At 39.8% G+C, this 26,867-nt stretch overlaps 1 protein-coding gene across 12 annotated transcripts in view; it reads right to left on the reverse strand.

Annotated features, from left to right (window-relative positions):
- Positions 1 to 26,867, reverse strand: part of zmp:0000001200 (dedicator of cytokinesis protein 9) — a 71,655-nt gene that overhangs the window by 17,795 nt on the left and 26,993 nt on the right. For 8 of the 12 annotated variants that reach the window (XM_058612430.1, XM_058612437.1, XM_058612434.1 and 5 more), the window contains exons 2-24: positions 22,454 to 22,570; positions 18,047 to 18,136; positions 15,775 to 15,857; positions 13,986 to 14,055; positions 12,182 to 12,277; positions 11,425 to 11,559; positions 8,920 to 9,094; positions 7,925 to 7,977; positions 7,244 to 7,318; positions 7,012 to 7,152; positions 6,351 to 6,563; positions 5,685 to 5,807; positions 5,353 to 5,435; positions 4,319 to 4,441; positions 3,978 to 4,057; positions 3,659 to 3,846; positions 3,127 to 3,192; positions 2,947 to 3,039; positions 2,420 to 2,543; positions 2,178 to 2,296; positions 1,879 to 1,965; positions 1,672 to 1,761; positions 103 to 218 (exon numbers count right to left, since the gene is read on the reverse strand). In XM_058612430.1, coding sequence (XP_058468413.1) covers positions 103 to 218; positions 1,672 to 1,761; positions 1,879 to 1,965; positions 2,178 to 2,296; positions 2,420 to 2,543; positions 2,947 to 3,039; positions 3,127 to 3,192; positions 3,659 to 3,846; positions 3,978 to 4,057; positions 4,319 to 4,441; positions 5,353 to 5,435; positions 5,685 to 5,807; positions 6,351 to 6,563; positions 7,012 to 7,152; positions 7,244 to 7,318; positions 7,925 to 7,977; positions 8,920 to 9,094; positions 11,425 to 11,559; positions 12,182 to 12,277; positions 13,986 to 14,055; positions 15,775 to 15,857; positions 18,047 to 18,136; positions 22,454 to 22,570 — 2,540 coding nt within the window. Of the gene's footprint in view, positions 1 to 102; positions 219 to 1,671; positions 1,762 to 1,878; positions 1,966 to 2,177; positions 2,297 to 2,419; positions 2,544 to 2,946; positions 3,040 to 3,126; positions 3,193 to 3,658; positions 3,847 to 3,977; positions 4,058 to 4,318; positions 4,442 to 5,352; positions 5,436 to 5,684; positions 5,808 to 6,350; positions 6,564 to 7,011; positions 7,153 to 7,243; positions 7,319 to 7,924; positions 7,978 to 8,919; positions 9,095 to 11,424; positions 11,560 to 12,181; positions 12,278 to 13,985; positions 14,056 to 15,774; positions 15,858 to 18,046; positions 18,137 to 22,453; positions 22,571 to 25,559; positions 25,780 to 26,867 lie in introns of those variants that run through there. The other 4 variants (XM_058612439.1, XM_058612435.1, XM_058612436.1 and 1 more) reach the window with 1 other exon arrangement.

Here is a 26,867-nt window from a genome sequence, read left to right on the forward strand (position 1 = left end):
GAAAAACTGTATTAGAAATAAATGACCTTAACATGAAAAGTGCATCTTTGGGCTTTACAAGAAAGTACATGAATTTAAAGCAGCTGTCTCACAGACACTTGCCTGGTGACGTTGACCGCTACATCCTCTTGGGTGGCACTGGTAAGGACCCTAAACAGCTGATTCAGGGTAGTGGGCAGGAACTTGATCATCACGTGGCTCTCCATGGCATGCAGACTCTGAGGGTACACATCAACATCACAAAGGTACATTTAAAAAGGGTTTAGCGACACAGCTTTTAAATAACAGACAGAAGAATAAATGTGGATGAGCACAGAAGGTGATGAACACAATATCATGTGAGGACACGGATCAAATTACAGCAACAGGATCCGAGGGAACAACATAATGCTAATCACCCACATTGTATGTTCCTGTTCCTGGAACATGGCAGAGAGAAGGTACTCGTGCATCCTTGCCTGTGTGCAGGAAACTAACACAAGCCCTGCCAAAGTCATTTGGCCAGCTTCCAGTCAGCACAGCTGACCTGCTGTTTGACCCTCAGGCTATTGTTCATGTTCACTGCTGTGTTTACATTGGAACCCCAGAGATGCATTAGACCAAGTGTTGCTTTCCATGTCAATGTCCACCTGGGGAACAGTGAACTAAAATTCCCATGGTCTGGGATTACGGTGAGACAAGTAAAAAGTTAGAACTTGTCTGGTATCAAACTAATATTCTGCATCAGTGGCAATGGAAAAATATTAACTTTCCCAACCAATGGGCTGTTGACAAACGCTAACACAAAATGGAGGATATGACTCAGCCAAGAATCACTGTAAAGATTAGCCACTTACTCTGCGAAAATAAATCTGTATGTAAGTATGAAGTAGTATTTCTACAGTAGTACAGTATACAGTACCAACCCCAAGAGTAATACTTTATATTACAGTACAGTAACAACATGTAATAATACAGTAACACTATATAATAATATTATAGTAATACCATTTTATTTATAAAGTAACTTGGTAATAATGTGGTAATATTAAGACAATATGAAGGTAATACCATGTTATTGCTTAAGTAATATCCAGATAGCAGCTTGGTAATGAGAATCACTATAAGTTACCATGCGTGTGATATCTTCATGTAAAATGTTTTTGAATCAAAATTTAAGATTGACTTTCAAAAGAATAAATCTATTCTCCTGTATGTGTCACACACATTTTCCGTTGGCATTGCCAAGGTATTGCTTGGTGATTACTGTTTTAAGATGACATTACAATGACATTATTTCCTCATTTCAAAATCTGCTACCACACTGATATCATACATTTACCATATTGTTATTGTATTGTCATGTAAAGTGCTACTGCTACCCACTGGAACAAGGTCTATATGTCAATATTATGAATTGTAGTTTAAAAATAACCAAGACTCATCAACAGGCTCTTCAAATTGTCTTTCTCGTACGCAGACCGAAACCAAGGCTGCAGCAAAGGCAGATCTAACGTTTTTGTTAGAAATCAGCAATATCAAGCAAAAGTTCCCATACATTTTTATACAAACATGACACTAAAAGACTAAACTGTATGGAAAAAGAACGTCAACATGTGCATAAGCAACACATTCAATGTATTGTATCAGTACCCTTAATAAACTCTTCAAATCCTGTCCTCATTGCTTTACCTTCAGGTATTTGACCAGCTCTCCTCCTGATAACTGAGCTGCAGATGCCGCGCTCTGACAGTGATGAAAGAAATTGTGCAAATGTCGGTCCTGAAATGTTGAGATGACAAAAAAGGGGGGAGGTTATTCCTCAAAGCCTGGTTGTAATTGAATCACAGCTAAAGTTGAAATGTGACCTATACACTTCAACTCATCACAAAAACTAACCTGAGTGTAGACAGTGGAAACGAGGTGAGTGGACACCTTGAGCAAAGGCTTGCCTCCATCCACCCATTTGACTTCAGGAACTGAATGCTACAGAAATTTAAACGTACAATCATATGGTGGTAAGTATTATGCTCTATAACATTTTGAAAAGTTTGATATCATATTGTTGTGACATGTTACTTTTTCCACTTAATTAAGTCTACAAATGTGCTGCTCAAAAAACAAAAACACTTGAACTTGAACCCTGAGCAGTTGAGGCCAAACCAAGTAACCAAGAGTTTGTTGAGGATACACTCTACCTTGCCAGCACCCTCCTGAAAGCCAAGGTATCCAGCAGGCAGGTTGGCAGCCACAGGAATCTGAATCTCATTCATGACCACCCGGCCGTCCTTCAGCAAAGGGAGCCAGGCATAACCCACTGAGAGCAAAGATGGAGGAGAGTGCAATCATCCAACCGTCTGCTGCCAGTAATATCAATAACACACAGAAAGTATCTGTGCTGTATACGGAGCGACTTATGGGGGTTTGAGCAGTTTTGTACCTTGTGCCTCAACCAGTTCTCTCTTTTTGGTGCTGGCCTTGCTGTTGCTGTCACAGCTGACATGGTAGAAGGTGAAGAGCAGGTGGTGTTTCTCGTGGAGCTGGGTTGGCAGCTCAATCTTGAACTAATGAAGTGAAGCACAAATACATACTCGGTCATTGGTCGTTTTCACACCTAATAGTCCGCCAGACACGGTTCAATTCTCCTCGGCTGAATCAAGAATTATTGAAGGAGAAGACGAGACACAGGACAAGAAAACTTGCTCATCTATTGGTTAATGCAGGGCAACTTCTATTTCCGCCACATAAGAGCAAAACATGGCGCTGCATCAAATCCTATCAGTCTTGTTTTTTTTTTATTTTGTTTTATGTGAACAAACAACAGACATGCACTGCGACAATGGGCTCAGCCATTTCTCCCGGCTATCGTTGTACACTCACATATTTTTTGGTTGTGTTTACCCACAATGCCATGCATTGTAATCCACTTCCTGCATTTGGTTCGCTTGAAGCGAACACAGGTCTTACCTCATCATAGAATTCGGGGTCCTGCCTGTGATGCAGAACAGCAGCGAAGGCATTCTTAGTAAACAACGGTCCTCCGGGTCGACCGTAGATGCACTGTGGAATAACAAACAGTTGATTAGTGTCTTGTGAAGGACAGGACGGCGTTATCCTCTGGAGATTTTCAGAGCACTTCCAGTTTACCTTCAGTGAAACAGCATCTTCTTCATCCGAGTCTTTGAACTCAATGCAGACAGCTATGTTTCGAGCCTAAAGAGACACAGCAGGAAAAGTTGGCTCTGTTAGTGGCACTACAAAAGCAACATGTCTCTACTTTTCTTTTTCGGTGAATTTGTGCATAGAACTGGATAGAATAGAGCTTTATTGTGATTGCTAAGACAGTCACAGTATCAGAGTATTAGTACATTAGGGAGTCATAAATAAGTTACTTTAACTGTGTAATTCAAGAAGTTTGTTGACACTGTAATAACACAGTGGTTCAAACCGTGTAATGAAATTCCTTTACATACAGTAAATTAAGTAAAATTGAAAGAAAAAACAAAACAAAACAGAGTTTAAAAAAGTAAAGTGATCCGTGCCTCACAGATCCAGACTGGTGTCGGCCCTCAGTGAGCGCCATATCGTCTGACTCAACATTTTGACCACATTTTAATGTTACTTATGGGCAACAAAACGATGGGAAACCACACAACGACACAACAGAGACTTGAGATACCTTTGCAAATGACTTTTGGCTGTCGTACTTCAAGTGCTTGGGGTAGACATAGAGGTGATTGTTGTAGATGGTGAAAGGCTGAGAACATTTGGCTAGGCACGGCACAAACTCCTCCACTTCGAAGAAGATGTTGGTTCTCTCGCTGACATCAAACTGCTTCACAGGAATGTAGGATGAGGTAACACAATCTATACATAGACGTGAGACAGAGTGAGAACCAAATAAATAGCCTGAAGACAATTCTGTGGACAGCCTGGTTTGAACAGAAGCAGCTTTCATCTCATATACTGGCAGCACGGGGTGAGTTTAGTGGGCTTACTTGTCAAGTCGGGGGCTACACTGTCAATGGTAACATCAAGGTTTCCGAGGATTACGGGCAGCTTGGCCATCTTCTCTGGCCTGGGGAAAGGAAAATAAACCCTGGTTAAGCCTTTGTGACCATCTACCAAAGACTGAATGAGAACCAGGCAGAGACAGTCTAGACATGAGCAAATGATAAATAACCACATTCACAGATGTGAGCAAACATCTTATTTGCAAAACTGACAAGCATTTTCCAAAGTAAAACCTATAGGCACATGTTTTCCTTTCCAGGAAATCTGTAAAGCTACTCAAGAGCATTTGTAATAGAGTTTGTGGACTCATAGAAACTTTACAAACTTTCTGAAATCAGCCAGCAGCTTGAGCATGTCATCATTCGAAAGTTTGTTGCCGTCCTGTCTGTACAGAGCTGAGAAACGAGCACTTTTGTCCAGTGTCCCTGAAGCGTCTTTGAACAAAGGCCTGAGAGAGAGCGAGAGAGAGAAAAGAGGAGTCAGGGATATTTTACACACACACACACACACACACACACACACACACACACACACACACACACTACTCAAGTGTGAGGTAACTAATATTTCTTAAAATATTATGTTTTACCGACAAAGACAGACTACATCATCAGTGTATAAAATGTCACAAATACACAGTAAACAAGAAATTCCAAGGGCTAATCCTGACTCTTGTTTACATTTCTTTTTAAAAATGAATAATTTCTATTACACTGATACAGAGAGCAGCAGTTGAACGCCACAAAAACACTTCTATTTATTCGATAAATTACTTCACATGATAAGTGATGAGCAGAATTTGCTACCAACTGAGAGGTGAAGTTACTAAAATTAATTATACTGACAATAATTATGAAGCAATAAGAAAAATAGTGATTTTTTTTAAGTCAGTCATGATTGTGTGCACGAAACAATAGGGTTTTAAAGAAGAATGGGCTTAATTGTAAGTAATTGTGATCCCCACATACTGTACAATAGGAGTGGGTCAAAATATCGATTTGGTGCTATATCACCATCCTTCCTTGTGCAATACGATAATCGATACACCACGGCATATATCGATATTTCAATTAACAAATGAAGGCGCTCTACAGTAAACCGTCCCTGCCAATTCTTCACGTCTCCTCCAGACAGTGCTGCTCAAATGCTTTGTTTTCTTCAGTTAGACACTGATATTGTGATGTATCACTTTAGGATTTTCTTGATTATCATCGAACTGTTGTATCATGGTATCGGTATTATTGGTATCGTGGACCATGTATTGCGTATCGTATCCTGAGGTACCCTGTGATTCCCACCCCTACTGTACAGTTGGTGTGTTAATGAACATAAAATGAATGTCAAAAGATAATAAAGTACCTTGCTGCCCAGGCAAAAGGCATCCTGTACGTGCCTAACCGGCTACATGCCAGCTTGGCATTTTTCAGGACCTTCTGTGCCACCTGGTAGAAAACAGAAACATACCATTGCAGCGTCAAAGCAGACACATGCACTGTAACACCCAGTTTTTAAATATCTATAAAAACACATGCATGGAAAAACACACACACCTCCTATTCTTTCTTGCCTGAATCACATTACTATCTATCACAGACCATCGTCAATGCTAAGTATTCTGGTGGAATCAGCCGACTGTGGGTGAACACAGACGTTGGTGATGGTAGTTGGAAGAGACAGGAGTCAGTCAGTACCTTGGTGGAATCTGAACTCTTCATGTACGGCTCGGCACAGTGGTTGATTCCGCCCTGAAGAACCTTTTCTATGCGAGCCACCAGGAAGATATCTGGGTGAGGACATGTAATCGAGAACACCCCCTGTGGACACAAGGGACATGTTAGAATACATTTTAAATCTAAACAAACGTCTGTTACATTCAAACCATTGTCAAATGAGTTCACACAATGCCGATTAAGCCTTTCAGCTCCACACGCGTCTCTCTGTGTTTCTCAGTATGGTGGCGTTTAGATTTAATTTCACCTGACGACTTTCCCGCACTGCACACAAGTGATTGGTTTCATGTCAAGTCACACAAAGTCAACGGCAACATTTTCAAAGCGAGACGCCTGAAGTTTGACTACAAACACTATGCAAATGTTCATAAGTGAATTCTACTGCTCAAAAAAAACATTCAGTTCAGCAGTTTAACTAGATAAATGCTTCTTGCGCCAGTGCTCCCTCAGTCAGGTCTGATAATATTACTTGACAGAGCCTGATTTCAGATGAAGGACAATGGCAAACAAATAATGTTATACTGTTTCTGTTCACAAAAACATGAGGCAAAATAATCACCAACAGTTAAAACTATGAAAAAATATGAATTTAAGGCAGTGCTTTAGATCATTCTTAGTTCTACGCACCTGTCTGGGATACTGCATGGCTGCCTCTGGCACCCCGTGGACCAACCGTTGCCCCTCACTGTGAGCGTCCCCTCCTCCATTTATATACTGGCTGATGGTACTGGGCATCATGCCTCTCACAGACGGGTGATTTAAGTCCACGTGGAAGTCAGAGGAGATTTTCCTCCCATTCTGGATATCAAACAGTGAGAGAGTGACATAGAAGGGCTCCACCTAGAGGAGGAACAGAGGAATAGTCTTAGGACAGATGATGATATTTAGTGCAGACTTTGCCATCTATTCTGTATCATTTATCTGTTCATTTTGAGGTATTGTGTTTAATAAGTTGACAGCACAATCACAACTAGACAGTTGGAGTGGTGCATTTCTGTCTTCTGCATACAGAGTAGCTTTGTGAGAGGAGGAAGCCGAGTAAACACTCTGGTCAGTCCTTAATAGACAGTTTCTGCTGGGAGGGACAGCAGGGCATTGGACTCCATTATACAGATTGTTCGCCATTACTAAGTCTTTAGCCTGGTTGCTATGCCAACAGGAGCCCTACAGCATCTCAAATAATGAGGACATCCGGTCCATTTCATTCCTCTTCCATCTGGATTAGAGTAATGATAATAATATTTTGATTAATGTGAGTCTATTGTGGCCAGAAAAAGATCCGCCTTACATTTGTTGTCGGCCCTTCTTCGTTCTCGGCCACGCAGCTTTGCAGATTGAATGAAAGGTCATTGCAGTTCACCAGCACACGTTTGCCAAACTTCTCCTCATACTGCTTCACGTCTGGTTCAATCCCTGAGAAATCCAGTTTCTGAAACACACATTACAGAAGATTTACATTTCATTATGCCGCATGAGGGTGAATCCCACTTCCACCGGGTGAATAAGTTAAATTATATTACCTGTGTGTCAGGGTCCAGGGTGAACAGCCTCAATCTGGTCTCATTCCTCATCCTGGACTCAATATCTCTGGTGCTCTGAGGAGAAGAAAAGGCATTTCCTCAATTGATTTTAGACCAAAAACTGTCTGAAAGTCAGAAGCACTGTGAGACATTTTGCTCACAGTTGTTTTTTTCATTAGGACATTTTTGTCTTTTGCACCCATCTGGAAATAAAGCTTTATTGGCAGAGCAGGGAGAGTCAGGTGGTACCAGCTTACATTTCTGCACACTGTAACTGGTCAAGCTGTTTTCTGGCCAACTGTTACCACCAGTTTCCATGCACATATGGCTTTAAGATCTAGATGCAGGTGTCATTATGTAAAAGTGTCAGCTATTTTTCCACAACTTAACTTGCTCTTGTATGTTTTAAGGCCACATGTTAAGTTTGCTGGGCTGGTTTCTGGACGAAATCCAAAATAACCCAATTAAAAGAGAGTTACTGCCTTTTAGTTTCACTTAATCACGTCATAACAGATCCGAGTTTAATTCCAGAGCCTATCTGCAAAAACAAATAAGTAACTGTGAAATTAAAATGTGAAACCACAATTTCACGCCGCATGGTTGTGGCGAAGAGGACGTCATTCTTTCGACTTAATGTGCTGATGCACTGCATGTATTAGTATCTCACAAAGCAGGACCTACCTGAAAGCTGTCCATACTGCCAGAGGAACTGTCTGACTTTCCGAGATCATCATCTATGGGAAAATGCAAGAAAGTATTGTGTCCAGGAAAAGCTGTAGATATTAAAGTCAAACACTTTGTGCCATAAAATCTCCCGAAATCATACACAGACACAACAAAGTTGAATAAACACTAATTCAACTGTGCAGGAATCCGTCAGGCTTCAGAAAGAGATCCTGCAGGTCTCAGTGGTATATTACAAAAAATCTCCCAGATCTTCTCAGCTCCTATTCTCATTCACAGTGTGTTTAATAAAAGCTGGGGGAGTGAGGACGATTAGTGGAGCATTTTGTGCAAAAGGCATCTAGTCCCTTTGCTCCACAGCTAAGCCTCCTATGAGACACTAGGTGAGTATTAAAAGTCTGGGTGGTCGAGTATCACGTAACCACAGACTGCACATAGACAGCACAGGGGCAGAAAGAGAAAACTCTGAGGTGAATTAAAAATGACTTCTTTGTGTGCACAGAGAATAAAACCCTGAACAAATACACTGATAAGGAGTGTATTTTCTGAATCTTTTAAATGTGGTTTGGTGTTATTATTAGTATTATTATTATGGTTAGGGATATACAGTAAGTGAGGGCATCATTCATCTTGCAAAGCTCACATAATAGCATCACCGTTGCTTCTATAATCAGAGACACTTGTGAAATACAGTGAATTACACTGTATATAACAAAGGTATGTCAAAGATTCAACTTCTTTTCCATTAAACTTTTGCCCAATAAAAAGTGAAAAAGAGGCAATGTTCTACACAAAACCTGTATGAAGCAACATTTGTTTTAGACATATTTCCATCTGCCAAATATGCATTTACTGGACTTCTTTTACAAGAAACATAAACAATTTCCTATCAAGAAGTGGTATAATACTTTGACAGGACTAACTTCTTATTTGTGAAATATTGTAAGCTTTGGAGAGAATACGTACACGGAGACAGACAGACAAACACATACCATCATGAATGTCTCCATTGCGCTTTTCCTGCATTGCAATCTCAAAGCTGCTGTGCAAGATCTTGTTGAGCGTATTGATCCAGTCCTCCATCTCTCCCTCGCCGTCTGCAGCCAGCAGGTAGGTGCTCTTATCCTGCATCTTCAGCTCAAAAGCAAACCTTCGAACCTTGTTGTTCTGTAGGGAGAAAAACAAAAAAGACACAAGCTTAAGAGAAAGGAGATAAACAAAAGTCTTAGTAAAAAAAACTCAATGTGTGGGAAATGTGTTCCATTTGATAGTAAAAGACTGAATAACTTTACAATTTCAATTTCAAAGACCCATCTGTGAAAATGGCAGGACAAAAGGAATGTTTCATCTCACTCTCCAAAGCTAAAGCTGAACTACTGCCAGCTCACACAACCCAGCTGATGTTTAGTTCTGGGATTTATTACTTAAAGTATGACTTGCTTCACTTTTATTCTCCCCAAGGCTGTTGTATTTTGCAGTTTGAGCCTGTAAACATAGATGCATTCAAGTAAATACAATCAATATTCAATTACAAAACACTGGCCTTACACTGACAATCCTTGGGGGACGGAAATCTACAGAATCAAAAAAATGTGGGCAGTTGAACTCAAGACTTAATTTAACTGCCACAGAAAGCAAATGGATGAAGTAAGAGAGGGCGGGACAGAGTATTTCCATCTGTATAACAAAGCCTTCAGCTCTGCCGGGACCACGGCACAGACGTCCTCTAGTGAGACGGAGCTGCTGAGTAAACTCAACAGAAAATGAGATGAACCACGACCTCCAAACACGCAGAAACTGCGATGTCACTCTCCCACTGGGACTTTAGCTTTACTCAGTTAGTGCTGATTCAGCTCTGGACCACTGCTGCTTCAACTTTGACTGTACACTTTAATAAAACATTCAGGTGGGAGTTTTTAAGGAGAAGCAAGGGAATTGTCTCATTATTTGTCAGCAGTGGGTGGATTGTTATGCTTTTGTTATCAGTGTGGTGGGCCTGCGATTGGGAGGGAAAGTCATTATCTGCACGCTGGATGAATAAACATGGGGGGGGGGGGGGGGGTGAAATAAAACAGACTTAATCACCTGACAGATAGAAGGTCCTGTCTCAATTTTGCAGACAACACAGTACACAAATTAGTAAACATATACTTAAACTTCTGGTTTAATAAAGTGACCATCAGTGGTCTCGCTTCAGACAGTGAAACATTTGAGAAGAGAAAATAAGAAAGAGCCTATTTTTAAGCCCTTTTGATCACTTCTAGACACATGAACGTGACTGTGCTCTATATAGTGTATGTTGGATCATTTAGCTTGAGCCCCAGTGTGATGTCACTCTACATGTCATCACAGCTGCAGTTAAACATCTGCAGCTCCGCTTAGACATTTCTGCCAGTTTCTGGAGTTTCAATCTCAGTGAGGACACATCACAGACATAATGCGTTCCCTAACCCCTTACCCTAACCTTAACCATCACAACTAAGTACGTAACCCTAACCTAACCCCAATTCTAACCCTCACCCTAAAAACAGATCTTAACTCAAAAAAGCCCTCACAAGGTCATCGCCTCACATGCACACAAGTTTGCGCAGCTATTCTTCTTAGGACACTAGATTGATTTCCATTCGTTTGGACAGCCTAAACAAAACTTTATTTTTAATCTTAACCACATCCAGTTAATGCTTAATCATAACAATAACTTAATATATATAACATAACTTGTATATGTGTACACATATACATATATATATACATATACATATATACATATACACCTATATATATATATATATATATACATATACATATATACATATACACATATATATATATATATATACACATACATACATATATGTATATATAGGACGATCTGAATGGACAACACAACCACAACATGCACTAATGATACAACTTCTAAAACCCAGTCAAACATCAAGTTCACCTTTTTCCTTCACCTGTCAACATTCATGACTCCTGATCAATCCCAGCTGGATGCCTCATCAGTAAAATCAGACTGTTTTCATGCGCTGACATGACAGACAGATGATTATGTGTGCGTTGGCCTTCATTCAGATACTAACACGTGGTATTGATTGTGAGGCCGCTGCAAAGTGCAAGGAAGTGAGACTTCAGCATTCACCTTGTTTCACCACCATGAGTCAGCAGTTAACGCACAACCTTGGGGAGGAATGAGCTCAGGTTTCAGGGAAATGAACAAGAGACACGTTTCAGCAGCAGTCCATCACTGTTGGAGTTATTTTTGTTGTCATTTTGTCCGTCTTAGCTCAGTCCACATGTCGGGAAATCAATTTGTAAGAGGAAGTGACTTTGTCCATATTCTGTGCCTAGTAAATAGTGTTTTAATTTGGCTACATCCTGCTACCATGGTGCCGACAGGGATATCCTGTTTGGCAAAGCAGGTGATGGGTCATCTCAGGTCATTGCGATCTAACAATCCCTGTATGGGTGCCAGAGATGCTTGGAATATATATTACCTGAACCACGCCCATACAGGAGTCCAAGAAAATGGTTCCTTTGGGCTCTTTGGAGATCTTCTCATCCTTGTAGAAGTTTAAATTGTAGGAGCCGTCCCCGAGCTGCGTTAGGTGGAAATACCTCCTCTTGAACGACTTAAATAGAGAAGAAATAATACAATTGGCATATAATTTGTAGCGTTCACCATCAATATTATATAGTGTAAGGTGTATATCTTTTAATGTAATTATTAAACAGTTAGAGAAATCTGTAAATGTATGCGTTTATGGCCAAATCAATTGATCAGTTATTCCCTCAAATGAATTAGTTAACTACATGAGAGTGACTCTGAAGTTGTGAACATTTAATTTATGTATGATATTATTATTATTATTATTATTTAGCTTTAGCTTTTCTGCCAAACATGATTTGTTTGGCAGATTAATGTTTTGTTTTCTTAACAATTGTGGGTGATTGTTTTGCTGTTGTGTGGTGTACATGGTACAGATTTGAAAATAAAATGAAATGAAATAAAATCTTTAAACAAAATGACTGTTTCATCAGCCAAATGTAGGAAAACTGTTAAAACAAAATGCCTATGTTGACACCTTTAAATTGATTTTTTATACACTGGTATTTTGTTTGCTATCATATAAGACAAAGAAAAGAAGTAAATCCTCTCATTTATGATGAGAAGAGAGACTCAAATGATTACTCATTAATCAAAATGTTTGCCAATTAACCTCAGTTGGTAGATTAATGAATTAACAGTCTCACCCGCATGGTGACACTGATTGCACTGTTCATATTTCCTTTGTACAGCCAGCCATGTTTGGTGATCCCGCCTTTCTGGGATCCAAGGGAGGCCGTATCCTGCAGACGACAAAAGACACAAGATCAGACGATATAAAACACACTCATGCTGAGCAGAACAAATAATGGAACAAATCATAATGTCAAGATCATGTCACCTTCAAAGGGAAAAAAAAAAAGACACTGTTTGGAACCACTGGCAGACCTAATGTTTAGACGACTCGCCATGATATTGTATCAGCTTTTAACACAGCCTGTCAAAACCTTCCCTTACTGCGCAGCTAAAACTTTGATGTTGTTGTTCGAGATGACATAGAACCCAACGCCATGTAGGTCTGTCTCAGTTCAAACAAGCAGGTGGCGGAAAATTACACAAACTGCGACTGGAAAGCCAAATAAATATCTCGATCTTCACACCAGATCCATGACACACGGGCCGGGTCATCTCACACTTTTAAAGTAAGCAAGCGTGAGATCACGCCTTTCACACATAACAAAGCGATCATGATCAACCAGCTATCATGATCTGTAAAAATATACCAGTTAGGAGTGTAATGAAAGAAAAGGACGAACCCCGCAGCCTTGTTCTGGTTTAGCTCAGCGCTGAAAATGTGGCCTTTGCAGTTACATTTTGAAACGACTTCAGCAAAGTACTGTATCACTGACACAAAATCAGAAGTGTGAATGGCTTTTCAAGATTTCATCGTCCTGGTCCTGCATTATCTTCTTTTTCTTCTTCTTCTTCTCGCGGGGTAATAAAACAAAGAGGATTTTTAAAAAATGCAGGCAAGGATATACTGTATACGATTTCCAGCATGCCTTTTGGACTGATCTGAAAAGCATGTGGGAAGGTTCAGTGCCTGTTTCTTCTCATCAACGTCTAGACAACATTCACATTCAAGTCCCAATACGGGCAAAAAAGAAATCATTCTGCTGTATGTAAATTCCATTTTAGAGAAGAAAACAATGGAAAAAGGTAGCTGCATTTTGTAGTCTGTCAACAAATAAATCCTATTTTCTCGACTGAAGGGCAATATTTTCGGGTGAGTTAATCTCTGCAGTAATGCAGAGATTCATCATAAAGCTGTTTTGTCACAAATAAATAACTGAAGTGTAATTACAGTCAATATTGATACCATAGGTATGGTCATGGTCATATTGATGGTGTAGTTCGATATATCATGAGAGCTTCAGCTCCCCCATGACCCCCTCATAGTATAAGGGGCAGATGATGGTGGTTGGATGAACGGATGGAAAACATTGATATGAACTGTAGCTGTGCAACGTCTTAGGTCAGAGTTCTGAGTGTTTGTAATGAGGCTCCTTTTTGAGCACCCACCCACAGCCCAATATTGTGACAACGAACTCACAATTAACCTCAGCAAGAATATACAGCCACATGAATCATCAGATGGTGAAAAGATCCAAAACGCTGCGCAGTGACCTTGAAAATGTCGTGGTATGGACAAGTCTAGGTGCGCCAGAAAGTCTTTAAGTCTAATTACATTCGATATTTTCCATTACACTTGGCTGGAGGACTCGTGTCTGCCTTTTATGTCCTCCACTATAATAAAACATGAAAACAGTAAGAGGGAAACTGTTGACTGAAATAATACTTTTAGCAGCTTTTCTGGGTAACGATGATATAAATCAATAATATACTTCAATTGTTATGGTTTTTGGCGTGTGAAGGAGCGTAGAAAATCTGCCATAGATTTCACAATGTTTAAGTCTTGTAAAGACTACAAAGGAGGATATATAAACTCACCTCGTCTTTGTCCACGTCCTCGTCCACTTCAAATACATGGACGGCCAGTTTATCAGGCCGCGACACTTTGCTGTAAACATACGATCAGTTCACATTAACAGGCATCTCGAGTAGACAAAACTAGAAAAACATCCAACTTCATTGCAAGATACAGGAGGTAAATGACCACTATGCTGTAGTTATATAAAAATATGTATATTTTGGCATACTGACACTTTAATATCTGCATCTTTAAATGTAAAGTTTTCTATATTTACCGTAAAAAAAAAGCTTTAACATTTATCTAATGGCTTTAGCTGCTACTTAAAAGAATTCACTGAGCTTTAACCTGGGGGGTAATCTATCAGCAGAATCAATCATACAAGCTCAAATGATTCTATGAATATTAAGTTAAAGATCCAGTTTTTTAGGTGAAATTGTTCCATTTTGCCATTGTTCGGCAGAAATTGAATATTAAATAATTACAGAAAGTTACTTTTTTAAAAATACAATCACCTGAATGTATGATTTGTTTGTTTTCATTATCATAGAATGATATTCAACAGGCAATTTCGAGAATGGATGATGCTAAGTCCTACACACCGTATCTTTTAGACATATCGGTTTGTTTTAACGCCAATGTAGCACTTCACATTTAAAATAATACTTCACTGATTTGCATTTAGCGTTGTATTACTAGAATAGGGGTAGTATTTTTGAAAAATAGTGCTTCCCAACCTCAGTTTCTCCTGAGTTGAGAAATATCTTCATTCTTTTCTTTGTTACGTGCCCACCAGTAACACTTGGTCCTGTTAGCGTAACTGTTAGCAAAGATGGCGGACACTGTTTACATTCTGGGAATGAGGTCCCGTCCCCTACGAGTGGGTCTAAAAAGTGGGCAAGTAACAAAAAGGAAAAGAAAGAATGAAGATATTTCTCGACTCAGGGGAAACTGAGGTTGGGAAGCACAATTTTTCAAAATACTACCCCTATTCTAGTAATACAAAGCTAAAAGCCTGAAGTGGTGTAACTGTTTTTACCTCGATTCTCGGGGACGGATTTTATCAACACACTTGCAAGATTCACAGTCACATCACTTAACGAGTGTGAACCAAACAATTAAATTAGACCAGAATACTCATGAAAAGTCAACATGTTGATGTCATGGGTGTCCTGATTTCTGTTTCTCTTCTGTGCTCCCTTCACAAAACGGTCTCTTGTGCAAATTTGCCGTGGTCATAATCCGAGAAAAGCAAATAGAAATTCCAGCAGTGATGCACAGCAGGTAAACAGTAAGTAACACTGAAAGTCGTGCAAAGATTTAACAGGCGATTCACGTCACTGTATTGTTTTAACTTCCCCCACATTTACCAAAGTGAGTGAACAGTTGGCAGCAGTAACGCTGTCAAGGTCAGAGTCAACTCATATTTGAACATATTGTCAGTAAAACAGATACTCCTCAGGGAGGAGGCTGGAGCTGATGACACAATCTCCGGATAATGAGGGTGGTTTCCACTCTGCCTGTAGTTGGGAATTATCCAGTGCATCATGAAAAGGAAAGACTCTTTTGTTACAAGGAAATACAAATTATTTTTCTGTTTTGTTTCCTTTTCCTTGCAATCAAGTCACGGCAGGAGACAAAAAGTTGAAACTGCGTATGATTACGATCTTACTCTGTGTTTTTCGTTTTAAACCCTATGGAATCTATGTATTATGCAGAGTAGCTGTGTTGTTACTTGCCCTTCATAGGAATTTCTTGGCGTACAATCGGAGCCGAGTGTTGTTTTTGTGTTTTTGATCGCACACTTACTGCGGAAGCTGTCGAAAGTCTCCAGAATAGTCCTCGTACTTGTAGTTGACGACATGCCAGTCAGACTTGTAGGTTTTAATGCACTGAGGAGACAAAGAGCAACTGCATTACAAACCACTGTATCATTGTAGAGGCACATCTTATGTAATAAACAGCAGTGCAGATTGTCAGATTGTGTTACACCTTTCAGAGGAGGAAAATAATGCAGTAACATTTTTTTAGTTGTGTGTGGAGGGGGTTTGAGATGCTGTTTAACCATTACTCCTATATGACAATATTATTAGGCTTATAAATCAGATGTTAATGGAATGATAGAATGATCAAAAGTTAAGTTTATACAACTGAAATCTAGTCTACATTTTTGGTGTAAATGTCATACTTGTCAAATGTCAAACAAAAGTGTGTGTTTTTTTTTATCAAACTCCTTAACTTCTTTTAATGCCTTTATTTGTCTATGTTGTTATTGCTTTTACTCCTCTTTTGTCTAGTTTTTGATTTTTTTTTTACTCTATACCATTGTGAATGAGGGTCACCCCTCAAACTATAAATAAAGTATATGTACTTTAAAACAGAGATATGCTCTTTGATCTTTTGTTCTTTTGGCAAATATAGAGCCTTTGTCACCCGCAATGCAAATTTGACCACCTGCAGTTTGGTCTGAGATTAATCACAGTGTTGTGCTCATAGAGGGTACACCACTCCTTTTCTTAAGCAAACATAAGAAAGAGGATATAGACGTGTGGAAATCAAATTTCTTTCACCTTCAGATATGGTTTTAAAGTCTTTGTGCAGCAACAAAAGGCTTTAAATACGACCACTTCATGTATCCAAGCAGTTGTAGGGTTAATAGTCAGTCAGTACTACTTGGTGCTGGACTCCATGATAAAGCATGGCAGTAAAAAAAGGTTTTATGTACTGTATGGTGACCCCAGTACATCCATCCACCAGAGAAAAAAAACTGTGAGGGAGTGAATCTCTATCTCTTTTTACTTGGAAAAGACACATCTGTTCATTGTTAGTCAGTGATAGGAGCTGTTCACTGGTATCTTCATTCAGAAACACATGTCTTTTACAGTAACTGCTCTGATGGGAAAACCAAACGCAACCTGATCAGGAGAGTGATCGGAAACAGAGAGGCTCTCGCTGAGTTTAATCTCGACAGCTGTCCTGGTGATGTCACACCACACGACTGGGAGTTTCTGTATCTTTATGAATTCAGACCAACACTGACCTTTAACCTGGGGGGTAAACTAGCAGCAGCCTGTTGGCCTCCGGCTAAAAGGAGACAGTCAGTGCAGTGTGCATAGTCATTTTTATTATTTTATCAGCACCAACGGGAAATGTTAACAAACATCTTCTCAGTCCCACTGCAATTAACTTGTGAAAAAAAAAAAATAATAAAGATTGAAATGAACTTTAGCTGAACCAGCCCAGACATAGAAAGCAAAGGGGAGAGAAAATAACCAGACGTTTGATAAACTTATGGATAGTAGAAGATAATTGAGCTTTTATCATTTTGGCATAAATAGAATTTCCGGGGAAATTGCAGCACTAACAACCGCAGATGCCTCCTTTAATAAACCATAATGAGTCCATTTACCATTTACATAGCAGTTTATACCTATATAACAATACCTACAGAGTTACACGATTGCTGTGTTTGGCTGATCCACTGTGAAACTGCTATATGCACTACAGCTAATATGAAGTCACAAATTGCAGTAATAACTCATATTAGCGTCACTATTTTGCATCACTGCAAGTATTATAAATAGCTTTCCTTTATACTCCTTTATACTTAAAGGAATACTTCACCGATTTGCATTTAGCTTTGTATTACTAGAATAGGGGTAGTATTTTTGAAAAATTGTGCTTCTCAAAGTAGAGAAATACCAAGTGTCACTGGTAGACACGTAACAAAGAAAATAACTCAACTCAGGGGAAACTGAGGTTGGGAAGCACAATTTTTCAAAAATTCTATTTTTTAGCTTATTTAGCTTTGTATTCTAGTAATACAAAGCTAAATGCAAATCGGTGAAGTATTCCTTTGATGTCGATACATGTTTTGTGTGTTTTTGTGTCTTTCTGAGTGTTAATGCTGAAATGTCAACTTTGCATAGAGCCCAAAAAGGTGTGGATTTATTGAAGCCACTTAAAACTTTATTATAAATTGAATAATTCAACTTGTTTACTTCATCAGGGGTGTGTGATTGACACTGGACGGGAACCACATTTTGCATAAATACATTTTAAGTGGGTTAAACCAGCTCACCTCTTGGACAAATAAACTCTGGGCTTCCCTCTCTGCATTTTCAGGCAACGTGGAGTAGAGGGTCCTCCCCTGTCTCCTCAAAGTTGAAATCTGCAAAACAAAGCAACATGTTTATTCAACATAAGGAACAGAACAGAGACGTATAACAACAAATGCACCGCAAAACATAAGGGAGGCAGTAAAAGTGAAATTGAAACAAAATGTGGAAGACATTTCTCAAGCTCGACACGTTTTGTTTTTTTTACAGTTTGTGGTCACAGCTGGACACAGTTTGTCTGGGTGTTCGTTTTAAATATTATTCTGTGCTTGGGAAAGAAACTGTCTCTTTTTGTGAGTTCAAAAGGAAGAATGTGAGGGAGGAACGAGGCTTGTCCGCGCCGTTCAGCTCCAGGAGCCACAGACACACCCCGACTCTGGCTCTGTGCCGCGGGACAGGCACTCGGTGAGCAATCAGTGTCTTAGCATCTCTAATGGTTTGTAGAAACATTCAACAAATGACTAACGGGACTTTCACTGTGCAGTAAAAGCCCAGAATCACATTCAGAGGAATATTATTTAACATGTGAAGTTAAAAATAATTTTTGACATCAAACAATCAATATATTACACATATGGAATCAATACTGTTTGCGTTATTTATCCCACAGATTATAAGCAATCCCTCACAATTCTGAGCTTTTCGGCTACATTTTGAGACTGTGGTGTGATATACCTCTTTTGATGTATGTTCTCTTTTGAACTGAGATATGTTCAGGTGCCTTTCTGATAAACATGACACTCCCCTCTTCACGTTCATCTCTTATATAACTCACCTTGTTATAACTCTTCTACCAGGACAGTAACATCGAAGAGATCTCGAGATTACAGCAATTATTCAAATATTTTTTATATAAAATTATACATTTTAAACCTTCAAAATGTGAGTTTTAGCATCATGCAACAGTGTGAAAGATGTTGCTCCGTTTAAACGTGCATATGCAAGTATTCAGTCTTGAGGAATACAATACTTCTTCATTTAATCTCCGGAAAACATGCATTAATTAAAATGTGCACCTTCAATATAAGGTACAGTGCTTAACAAATGTATCAGACCACCACCCAATGTAAGGTTTATGCCATAGCTGCCCTAAATTAACAGCATTGGTAATTATCAATAAAACATTTTTTATGTTTCAGTAATGGTTCATACACCAGGAAGTAGAAGCTCTTTGACCAAAATGATATTTTTAATGCTAAAATATAATAATTTTTGTTATCCATGAATTTTCAAATGTATATCACATTATTATTATTTCTTGATTAAGATGTCAAATTATAGTTATTTACTTTCATTCCTGAACAGAACAATTAGTTTTAGTGGTTGAATGTTATATGTATGTTATATGTATGTACACAACATAAAATTTGGTAGTTTTTTGCTCGCTACTTTGCTTTATTTTAGTTTTTTCCATAGTAAAAAAGCAGCTTTATTACACAGTAATTTATACAATAAATCATGATCATTTATTATTGTCTATACTGAGATTTTCTTGATATCTGGAATGACTGAGAAGATAAAGATACAATATCCTCACTATTTTCCCACATCCTGTCTCGAGACCTTGTATTTGTCCATAGACTGAGACCAAGTCCATGTCTTCTATGTCAAAAAGTCCACAATGAGCATTTATTTGCTTCTTCCTCTCTACCAGGTTTCCTGCAGGGGAGATTGTGATCTTCACAATCCAAGCAGGAGAAAATAAACAGCCATGGAAGTGAGAGGGAGCCAGGAAGTGTGCAACAGGAAGTGTTTAATTGGGCTAAAAGTTCTTTGGTGAAAGTCCTAAATTAGCAAATATTGTAGCTACACCCTGCAGGACACCATTATTTAACAATCTAATTTTAACAGTCTAAGCACATGATTTAAGGACGATGGAGCAAGTGCATTTAGGGCGTATCTAAATCCACTTTAGCTAGTTTAACGATGGAAAAAAACAGCATGCAGATTCATGGTTCAAATGGAGTGTACTTAAGACTTAATGTTTATACCATGTAAGCAGTGCAAGTGGAAAACGAAGACATTCATCAAAGTTATTATGATACATTATGTATCCAACAGTTATAAAGATATTTAAGCTTGGGCCAAAATAAAGCACCACCAACAGAGCCACATCATAGCTGCTTAGATTTACACTACACATTTTTGTGCACCACATTTTGTGAGATTTACGTCTTTAAAGTCAGTAAGTTGCTGGTTTCATTGGATAATAAAAGAAAATACAGAATGACCAACATCATCCATTACAGACGATCAGCATGGAGTGTTCTAAAAAATGGAGTGTAAAAAAAAAATTCAGTCCTGATCTGTGATCTTTATGGCAGAGAAGGTCGCAGAGCCAGAGTCTGTCTCAAATTGAGTAGAAGAGGAAATAAGGGCCTCCTAATCCAGGACAAATTTCTGTAGAAACCTTGGACAGAGGACTCACAGAGACTTTCACAGAACTGCCTTGTGCCAACAGCTTCAATATCCAAAACAGATGGAGATGAACACTGGCTCTGAAAAGAAAAGTACCACCACATGACTTGTAACGTGCCAGTGTGGTAAAAACTTGATAGTCATTTTCTACAAGTGAGGAGCCGCCAATAACCGGATTGATACAAAAATAACACGGTCAAAGAAAAAGGTCTGTGCCTGTTTGGCCTTGATTTAGGACTGAATTCTCGATTTTTGTATGAATACACACTGTCCGTGCCTCCTTTCACTAAAAGCCCTGAACAGCAAAAGCTCCTTGACTGATGTAACACTTGCTGGAACAAGAGTCTGTCAGGGCATAAACAGATGTTGGATTCGATCACTGTGCCTCTTGTGTTTTTTGTTTCTCAGTCAGAATCACCTGTCCGCCCCTGACAACGCACCGTTTGTATTTAAAGCTGGTATGTTATGTTCATAACAGCGAGTGAGAGGAGCGTGATACAAGAGAAGACAGAGTCAAGGCTGCCCCGCTGTCACTGAGCAACCAGCTGCCAGGTTTTTCAAACTGTTAACAACCCCTGACTTTATCCAGAGCCACACTTAGAACCACTTCCTTTCATGCTTTACACTTTTATTCTCTTCCACGCGGCCATTGTCGTTCTCATCAATCAGAGTTTGTACAGTGCGGTGATTAGAAATCACCGCTACACATTTTAATCAGGATTTCTGCGTTATTTATTATGGGGTAATAAATAACGCAAAAAAAAAGATCTAAAATACAAATAATCATCAAATATATATCATGCTATTAGCTATTGTATATAAAAATGCTGATTAATGTATTCTACTCGTGTAAAGCTTTTGAACAACTTGCAGAATAAGTGAATAATTAATATAAAGACGCCGCTGCTCGGTGGCCAAAATTGATATTGGTCATAAAAAGTGTACAGTTCTATTAAAATATTTGTAAACTGTATTGTGCACTATAAAGTGAGTGGATGTTGTAGTGCCTGGTTGGAATCAGCCACTGAAAATCATCTTATATAAAAATGGAAATGTCTGTCTTGGAAAATCAATTACAGCTCCTCTACCTATATGATAACGACATTGACTTTATAGACTAGGCTACAGGTTGGAAAGAGGAGAGCGGAAACATTAATAAGCATTATGCTCTGACATGACACAATAAATAACATACAAGTTAAATACTCCAAATCACGAACCATTTTAGTGTCCACTGTGTAAACATTCAGAAAAAAGATGCTAAAGCCATCACGGTGTGTGAAGAAAGAGACTTCCACTGGCTGCGAGGAGAGTTATAACCATAAAAATCAGATGCCATAAAACTTCCACTGGTTTGTGAGACAGATTGGCAGGGTCAGACCTGAGGATGCACTGCACTCCTCACTGCTGCTGTGGGGAGTTTACGGTCATCTTTAAAAGAGGTTCCATTTCCTAAAACCCCAGCACTTGGTCTCATTTCCACTCTGGATTTTCCAACATCAAAAAATGTGGAAAACTAGGGGGGGTGGGAGGGGGTTTTATACATCCTGAACAATGTGGCTGCCGATAACATTTTGCTTTATCACAACATAGGAGGCAGAATGAACCAATTAAACAGATGGCCCCTGACTCCTCTCTCACTATAGCATGCGAGGATGTAAACAAAAGGAAAGCCTCTGTGAACGACCCCACCCAGTATTCACATGGCTGGCCACGCCTGGGCCAAAGGAAAAGACTGCAAAAGTCAAACAAACACAACAAAGAAAACACAGAGTGGGTGGGCAAATCATGATGTCGGACAGATAACAATAAATACTTGGACCTTGTACGGTTACGGACCACACTCTGAAAACACCTTTTTTTAATGACTGTGGCAGTATTATTACCAGTGCCTATGTCACCGCTGACGTTCACCACCATAGTTCAAAGTTCATCCTGGAGGCAACACTCACCTCAAAGTCTTCCAGAGGGAACTGCAGCATGTCTCGGAGGACATCGCTGAGGATCTGCGTCTTCCTCTGCACCAGCACATTTTCATAATCCAGTGGCTCGATCACCTTGGGTTTAACCTGGAGAAGACAAATGAATAGCTCTGTCACTACCGTTTATTATTTAAGTTTTACGTTGTTTATTTGGCCTTAAACTAACTTACATGCATCAAAATATACAGCCTTGATCAAAATAAACATTTGCCATAATCATTTTTATGCTCCAGTAGGGAGAAAGGACAAGGTGGTGAAATGCAACAAAGCCTCTGGATGTGCATGTCTGTGATTCTCATTCTCATTTGTCCAGGTCATAGTCATCTTCAGTAGTTTGCCGGTGTGTCCAGTGGAATCCAGTGGCCTACAGCCAACTACGTGACCTTGCACTGATTGTACACAAACTAAACCTGTTGCACTTCATGGTACGCACAGATTTTATAGCGGAGTGACAGAAAAATGGACTAAAAGATGGATCAGTTGAGATGCTCAGTCCTCGGCCCTTTTTGGAGTGTAATTTACTGAATGAGAGTGACATTTGAGTTGAACAATGTGACACACATATATCAATCAATTGATAAAATGTCTCAAGCAGTTTTATTCAAGCAGTGTATATTTATTTTAAATCAAATGCTACTGAAAGCAAACTAGTGTCTGTGTCTGGTTTACACTCACAAGTGGAAAGCAAAGGACATGATTACAACGTTCAATAAGAGCAAAAAGCAGATGTATAAACTGCATCAGTGCACAACTATTCTGAGTCATCTGAGTGCAACAAGGCAATAAGCAGTAATCCATGTTGCCAGGTACATGCAACTTCTTAAAAGGCACAAAAAAACACCACAAATAAGTTGGTGTAACTTTCCCTGTCAAAGCCTACTGTGTTTATTTTCTTAAAAAAATGATAGGGGAAGCATGTAAACATAGAGGCAGACATAAATCTACAGCTTGAGTGAAGTAACAGTACTGTCACATACATTGGGCTGTACCAACACGCCATCTATTAAATAAACTGTAATAAATCTATCAAAGCTCGATCTGCCCACAAAAAAAAAATGCAAAAGACAAGATTATAACTCCATAGGAACCAGGAACAGGCAATTCCACTCCACTTCATTTACAGGCCCTTCATACAGCATAATTATACTATACAGTATAAAACACACCCCCATCATCCTCTTTTACTTCACTCAACAAGATGCCATAATCAGAGTCTGAGCTTGTAAACGCTATGTTGTTATATAGCTGACTCTAGAACAGATGTGGCTATACTATCAACAGGTGATCATGGATTTATGGCGCATCATACCATAGCGTTTGCATAATGTTTCAGAGTTTCAGAGGGGGCGGCGGGAATCAGGAAAAACAGTAAGGGAATCAGAAAAAAACGTAACTGTGACACATCACCAGTCTGATTTGAGAACTGAGAGACAGCATGGCTCACACGTTGCATCCACATCTGGGACTGATAATAGTAGCATGATCTCAGAGGCAGAGTCATGGATATTGACCGGCGTAAACACATGTTTGTAGCAACCTCGGTTAATAACAGAGGACCAGCTCGCAGTGAAGGCACAAGGGGGGGGCCAGGAGCTCCTATCAGTTTCAAGGACAAGGAAGGGGACAATTGAGTGGAGAAGGTGCCACCATGTCTGCCAGCTGAAGCCAGTTGTCACATTATCAGTCAACCATTTACTCGCAGCTTTGTGTGGACGCGACACACGCATAGTTACAATTACATGCAGTCACATCTCAGCAGACTAATGCAGCCACGAGACTAAAGCAGGCAGGAGAGGTAAATCAGGAAGGGATTACATGATGTCTTGGAGATAAGATGCATGTTTGTGTCTTGATTCAGTGATAACATCAGGTAAATCCATTCAGCCCAGGAAAGGTTAAAACTAGTGGAATTACCAAACACCTGAAAGTGAGAGAAAGTTCTGATAAGCAATGACAGCCTTGGGGCATTCAACACCCACACCTAAGAACCACAGGACAGAGACTTGCATTTCCCAGGAAGAAAAAAGCCGAGGCCACCGCTTTTTGAAAAGGACTGCAATAGTGGTTTTACAATGTCACAGTGTTTTTTCGATTTGTAAGAAAAACAGCTGATGACAGATTTGACCCCAGACATCAGTGATGGAGTCCACTATTGCTGACTTTTGTTCCCTTCTAAAAAACAAAACAAAATCGTCCACATTGTTTTGTCAGTGGCACAAAATATTCAACCACACAGTGCACTCAGCACTGAGTAAGAAAATAAGCATTTGTAAGCAAGAGCTCTGTCATTCCCTCTAAACCACACCACTGACCACCGTCTACTTTATGTAATCCCGATGTGATATTGTATTGCTGATGTGTTTGTCAACTTTGTTTTGTCGTCCTCAGACAACATTGTCATCTCGTAGTCGACAACTTGACAACAAAACAAACCCGAGAGTAAAGGAGAGCGAGTGTTTTCACATCTGTGTCACAAACAGTAAACAGACAGTCATCGCTGGGGAGAGTGTAAATCAAGAACATATGAAGGCAACTCCTTCACTCCTCCAGAGCAGAGCAGCTCCCACTCCTCCCATCACTGCACCCTCTCACAGCCCAACACAATAGTGCTGTGTGGTGTCTCTGTGTTAAACATACACATCGACTCTTGGCTACTTCTTCATGGGGCTCTGTAAAAACACACACACACACACCTTCATCTCAATAAACTTGATCTGACTTTTGAGCCGAATAAAACATTTCACAAGGCCAGGTAATCTTTAAAAGCATACTTGAAGAAACTATGCACCGCTTCGTCAGTGCCGATAAAAGTTCAACGCTCTTGCTCTGGTGCTAACGCTGCACATTTTGAATACGAGCTGGCTTTGCTGCACGGCGACAAGAGATGACAAACCACCTGACACCTGCTTCAGGACTTTACGGCTGTAGTTAACATTTACAGCGTAGCAGCAGCAGCAGCAGCACACTGGAAGATGTACTTGTACGCCAGAGCGGCTTTGACAAGCCAATTTAAGACATTTCAACAAGTCTTACACATCCATACAGAGTGCACGTTGAGAGGTCTTGACTGACTTACCGCCGCCACCTGTGGGACTGTGTCTACTTCAGCCTCCGACACAGACGAACCTTTGTACTGCTGTGGACTCTCAATGACCAGCTCCTTCTTTGGAGCTTTACTCGCTCTTCCTTGCATTGTCAACCGCTGTGGTTTAATATCTCAGAGCTCGATCCCAAAGAGAAGTGGACAGCCAGCATATCCAAAAAGTTTCTCCACCTCTCAGACTCAGACTGTTGCTCTGACTGAGAGCAGCGGGCTCACACCCAGGCTGAGGAGGAGGCCCCTCCTACACTCAGCTGTGCAGCCTGGGGGGGGGGGGGGGAGTACAACACACACACACACACACAGAGAGAGAGAGCGATCTGACCCCTACCACTATCCACCTGCACAGCGACACACACACACACACAGGGTTGATAAAGGCAAACAAAAGACACACATTCCTCAAGTATTACAGTGCAGGCAGGAACTGTCCACACCTTGTTGTGTGGAGCAGCTGAAATGAGAGCGGGAATAAACTGCATCACAAGGAACAAACTGTAAAAGGAGTAACAATAGGGAGCTTTAAACACCAGCTGAACATCTCTCTGCAGAATGCACACAGTATGAGGGCACCGACTTAGACATTACAGATAAGACCGAGCTCATCAGATTGTGCATGAGACTGAGAGGCGCATTACTTCATTCGGACAGAAAACTTACTCACTCCATATGACTAAACCCTGAGACACTAACTGCTGGAAGTCATCCTGTCCCTTGAGCTGCTTGTTGATGCAACTGCTTGAGGGACATTCCAACATGACACAGCCCCAATCAAGCCACCTGAGAGTGGGCCGACCTACAGATTCCTCAGCGGGCCACAGCAGGGGAGGATGTTATTTTATCACGCCTGCTTCTGAGCTGAAGATGAGGGGGAGGGCAGCTGCTCCCTTCCCACTGTCACAGTCCCCTATGGGCCCCACAAAAGGGATTGTAATCTGTATGATATTTGGCAGCAAATAACCATCATTTTCTAAATCATATAATTTGTTATTTCTTGATTGCCAGAAAATGCCAGAAAATGTTAAAAAAAAATATTAATCTGTGTTTCTCAAACCTCAAAATGATGATTCTATACATATATACATATATACATATATATATATATATATATGTACACACACCACACAGTATACTATATGAACTGTACACACAGAAACTGTGATGGATACTTTTCACATATTTTAGAATATTTCACAACTTTGAAAACCTGATTAAATAAAATATAGAGTGAACAAACCAAAGAGATTAATGAATAATAATAATAATAACAACTTCTTCACCTTA

The sequence above is a fragment of the Solea solea genome, chromosome 2 (assembly GCF_958295425.1).
Source record: "Solea solea chromosome 2, fSolSol10.1, whole genome shotgun sequence".
Lineage (NCBI taxonomy): Eukaryota > Metazoa > Chordata > Actinopteri > Pleuronectiformes > Soleidae > Solea > Solea solea.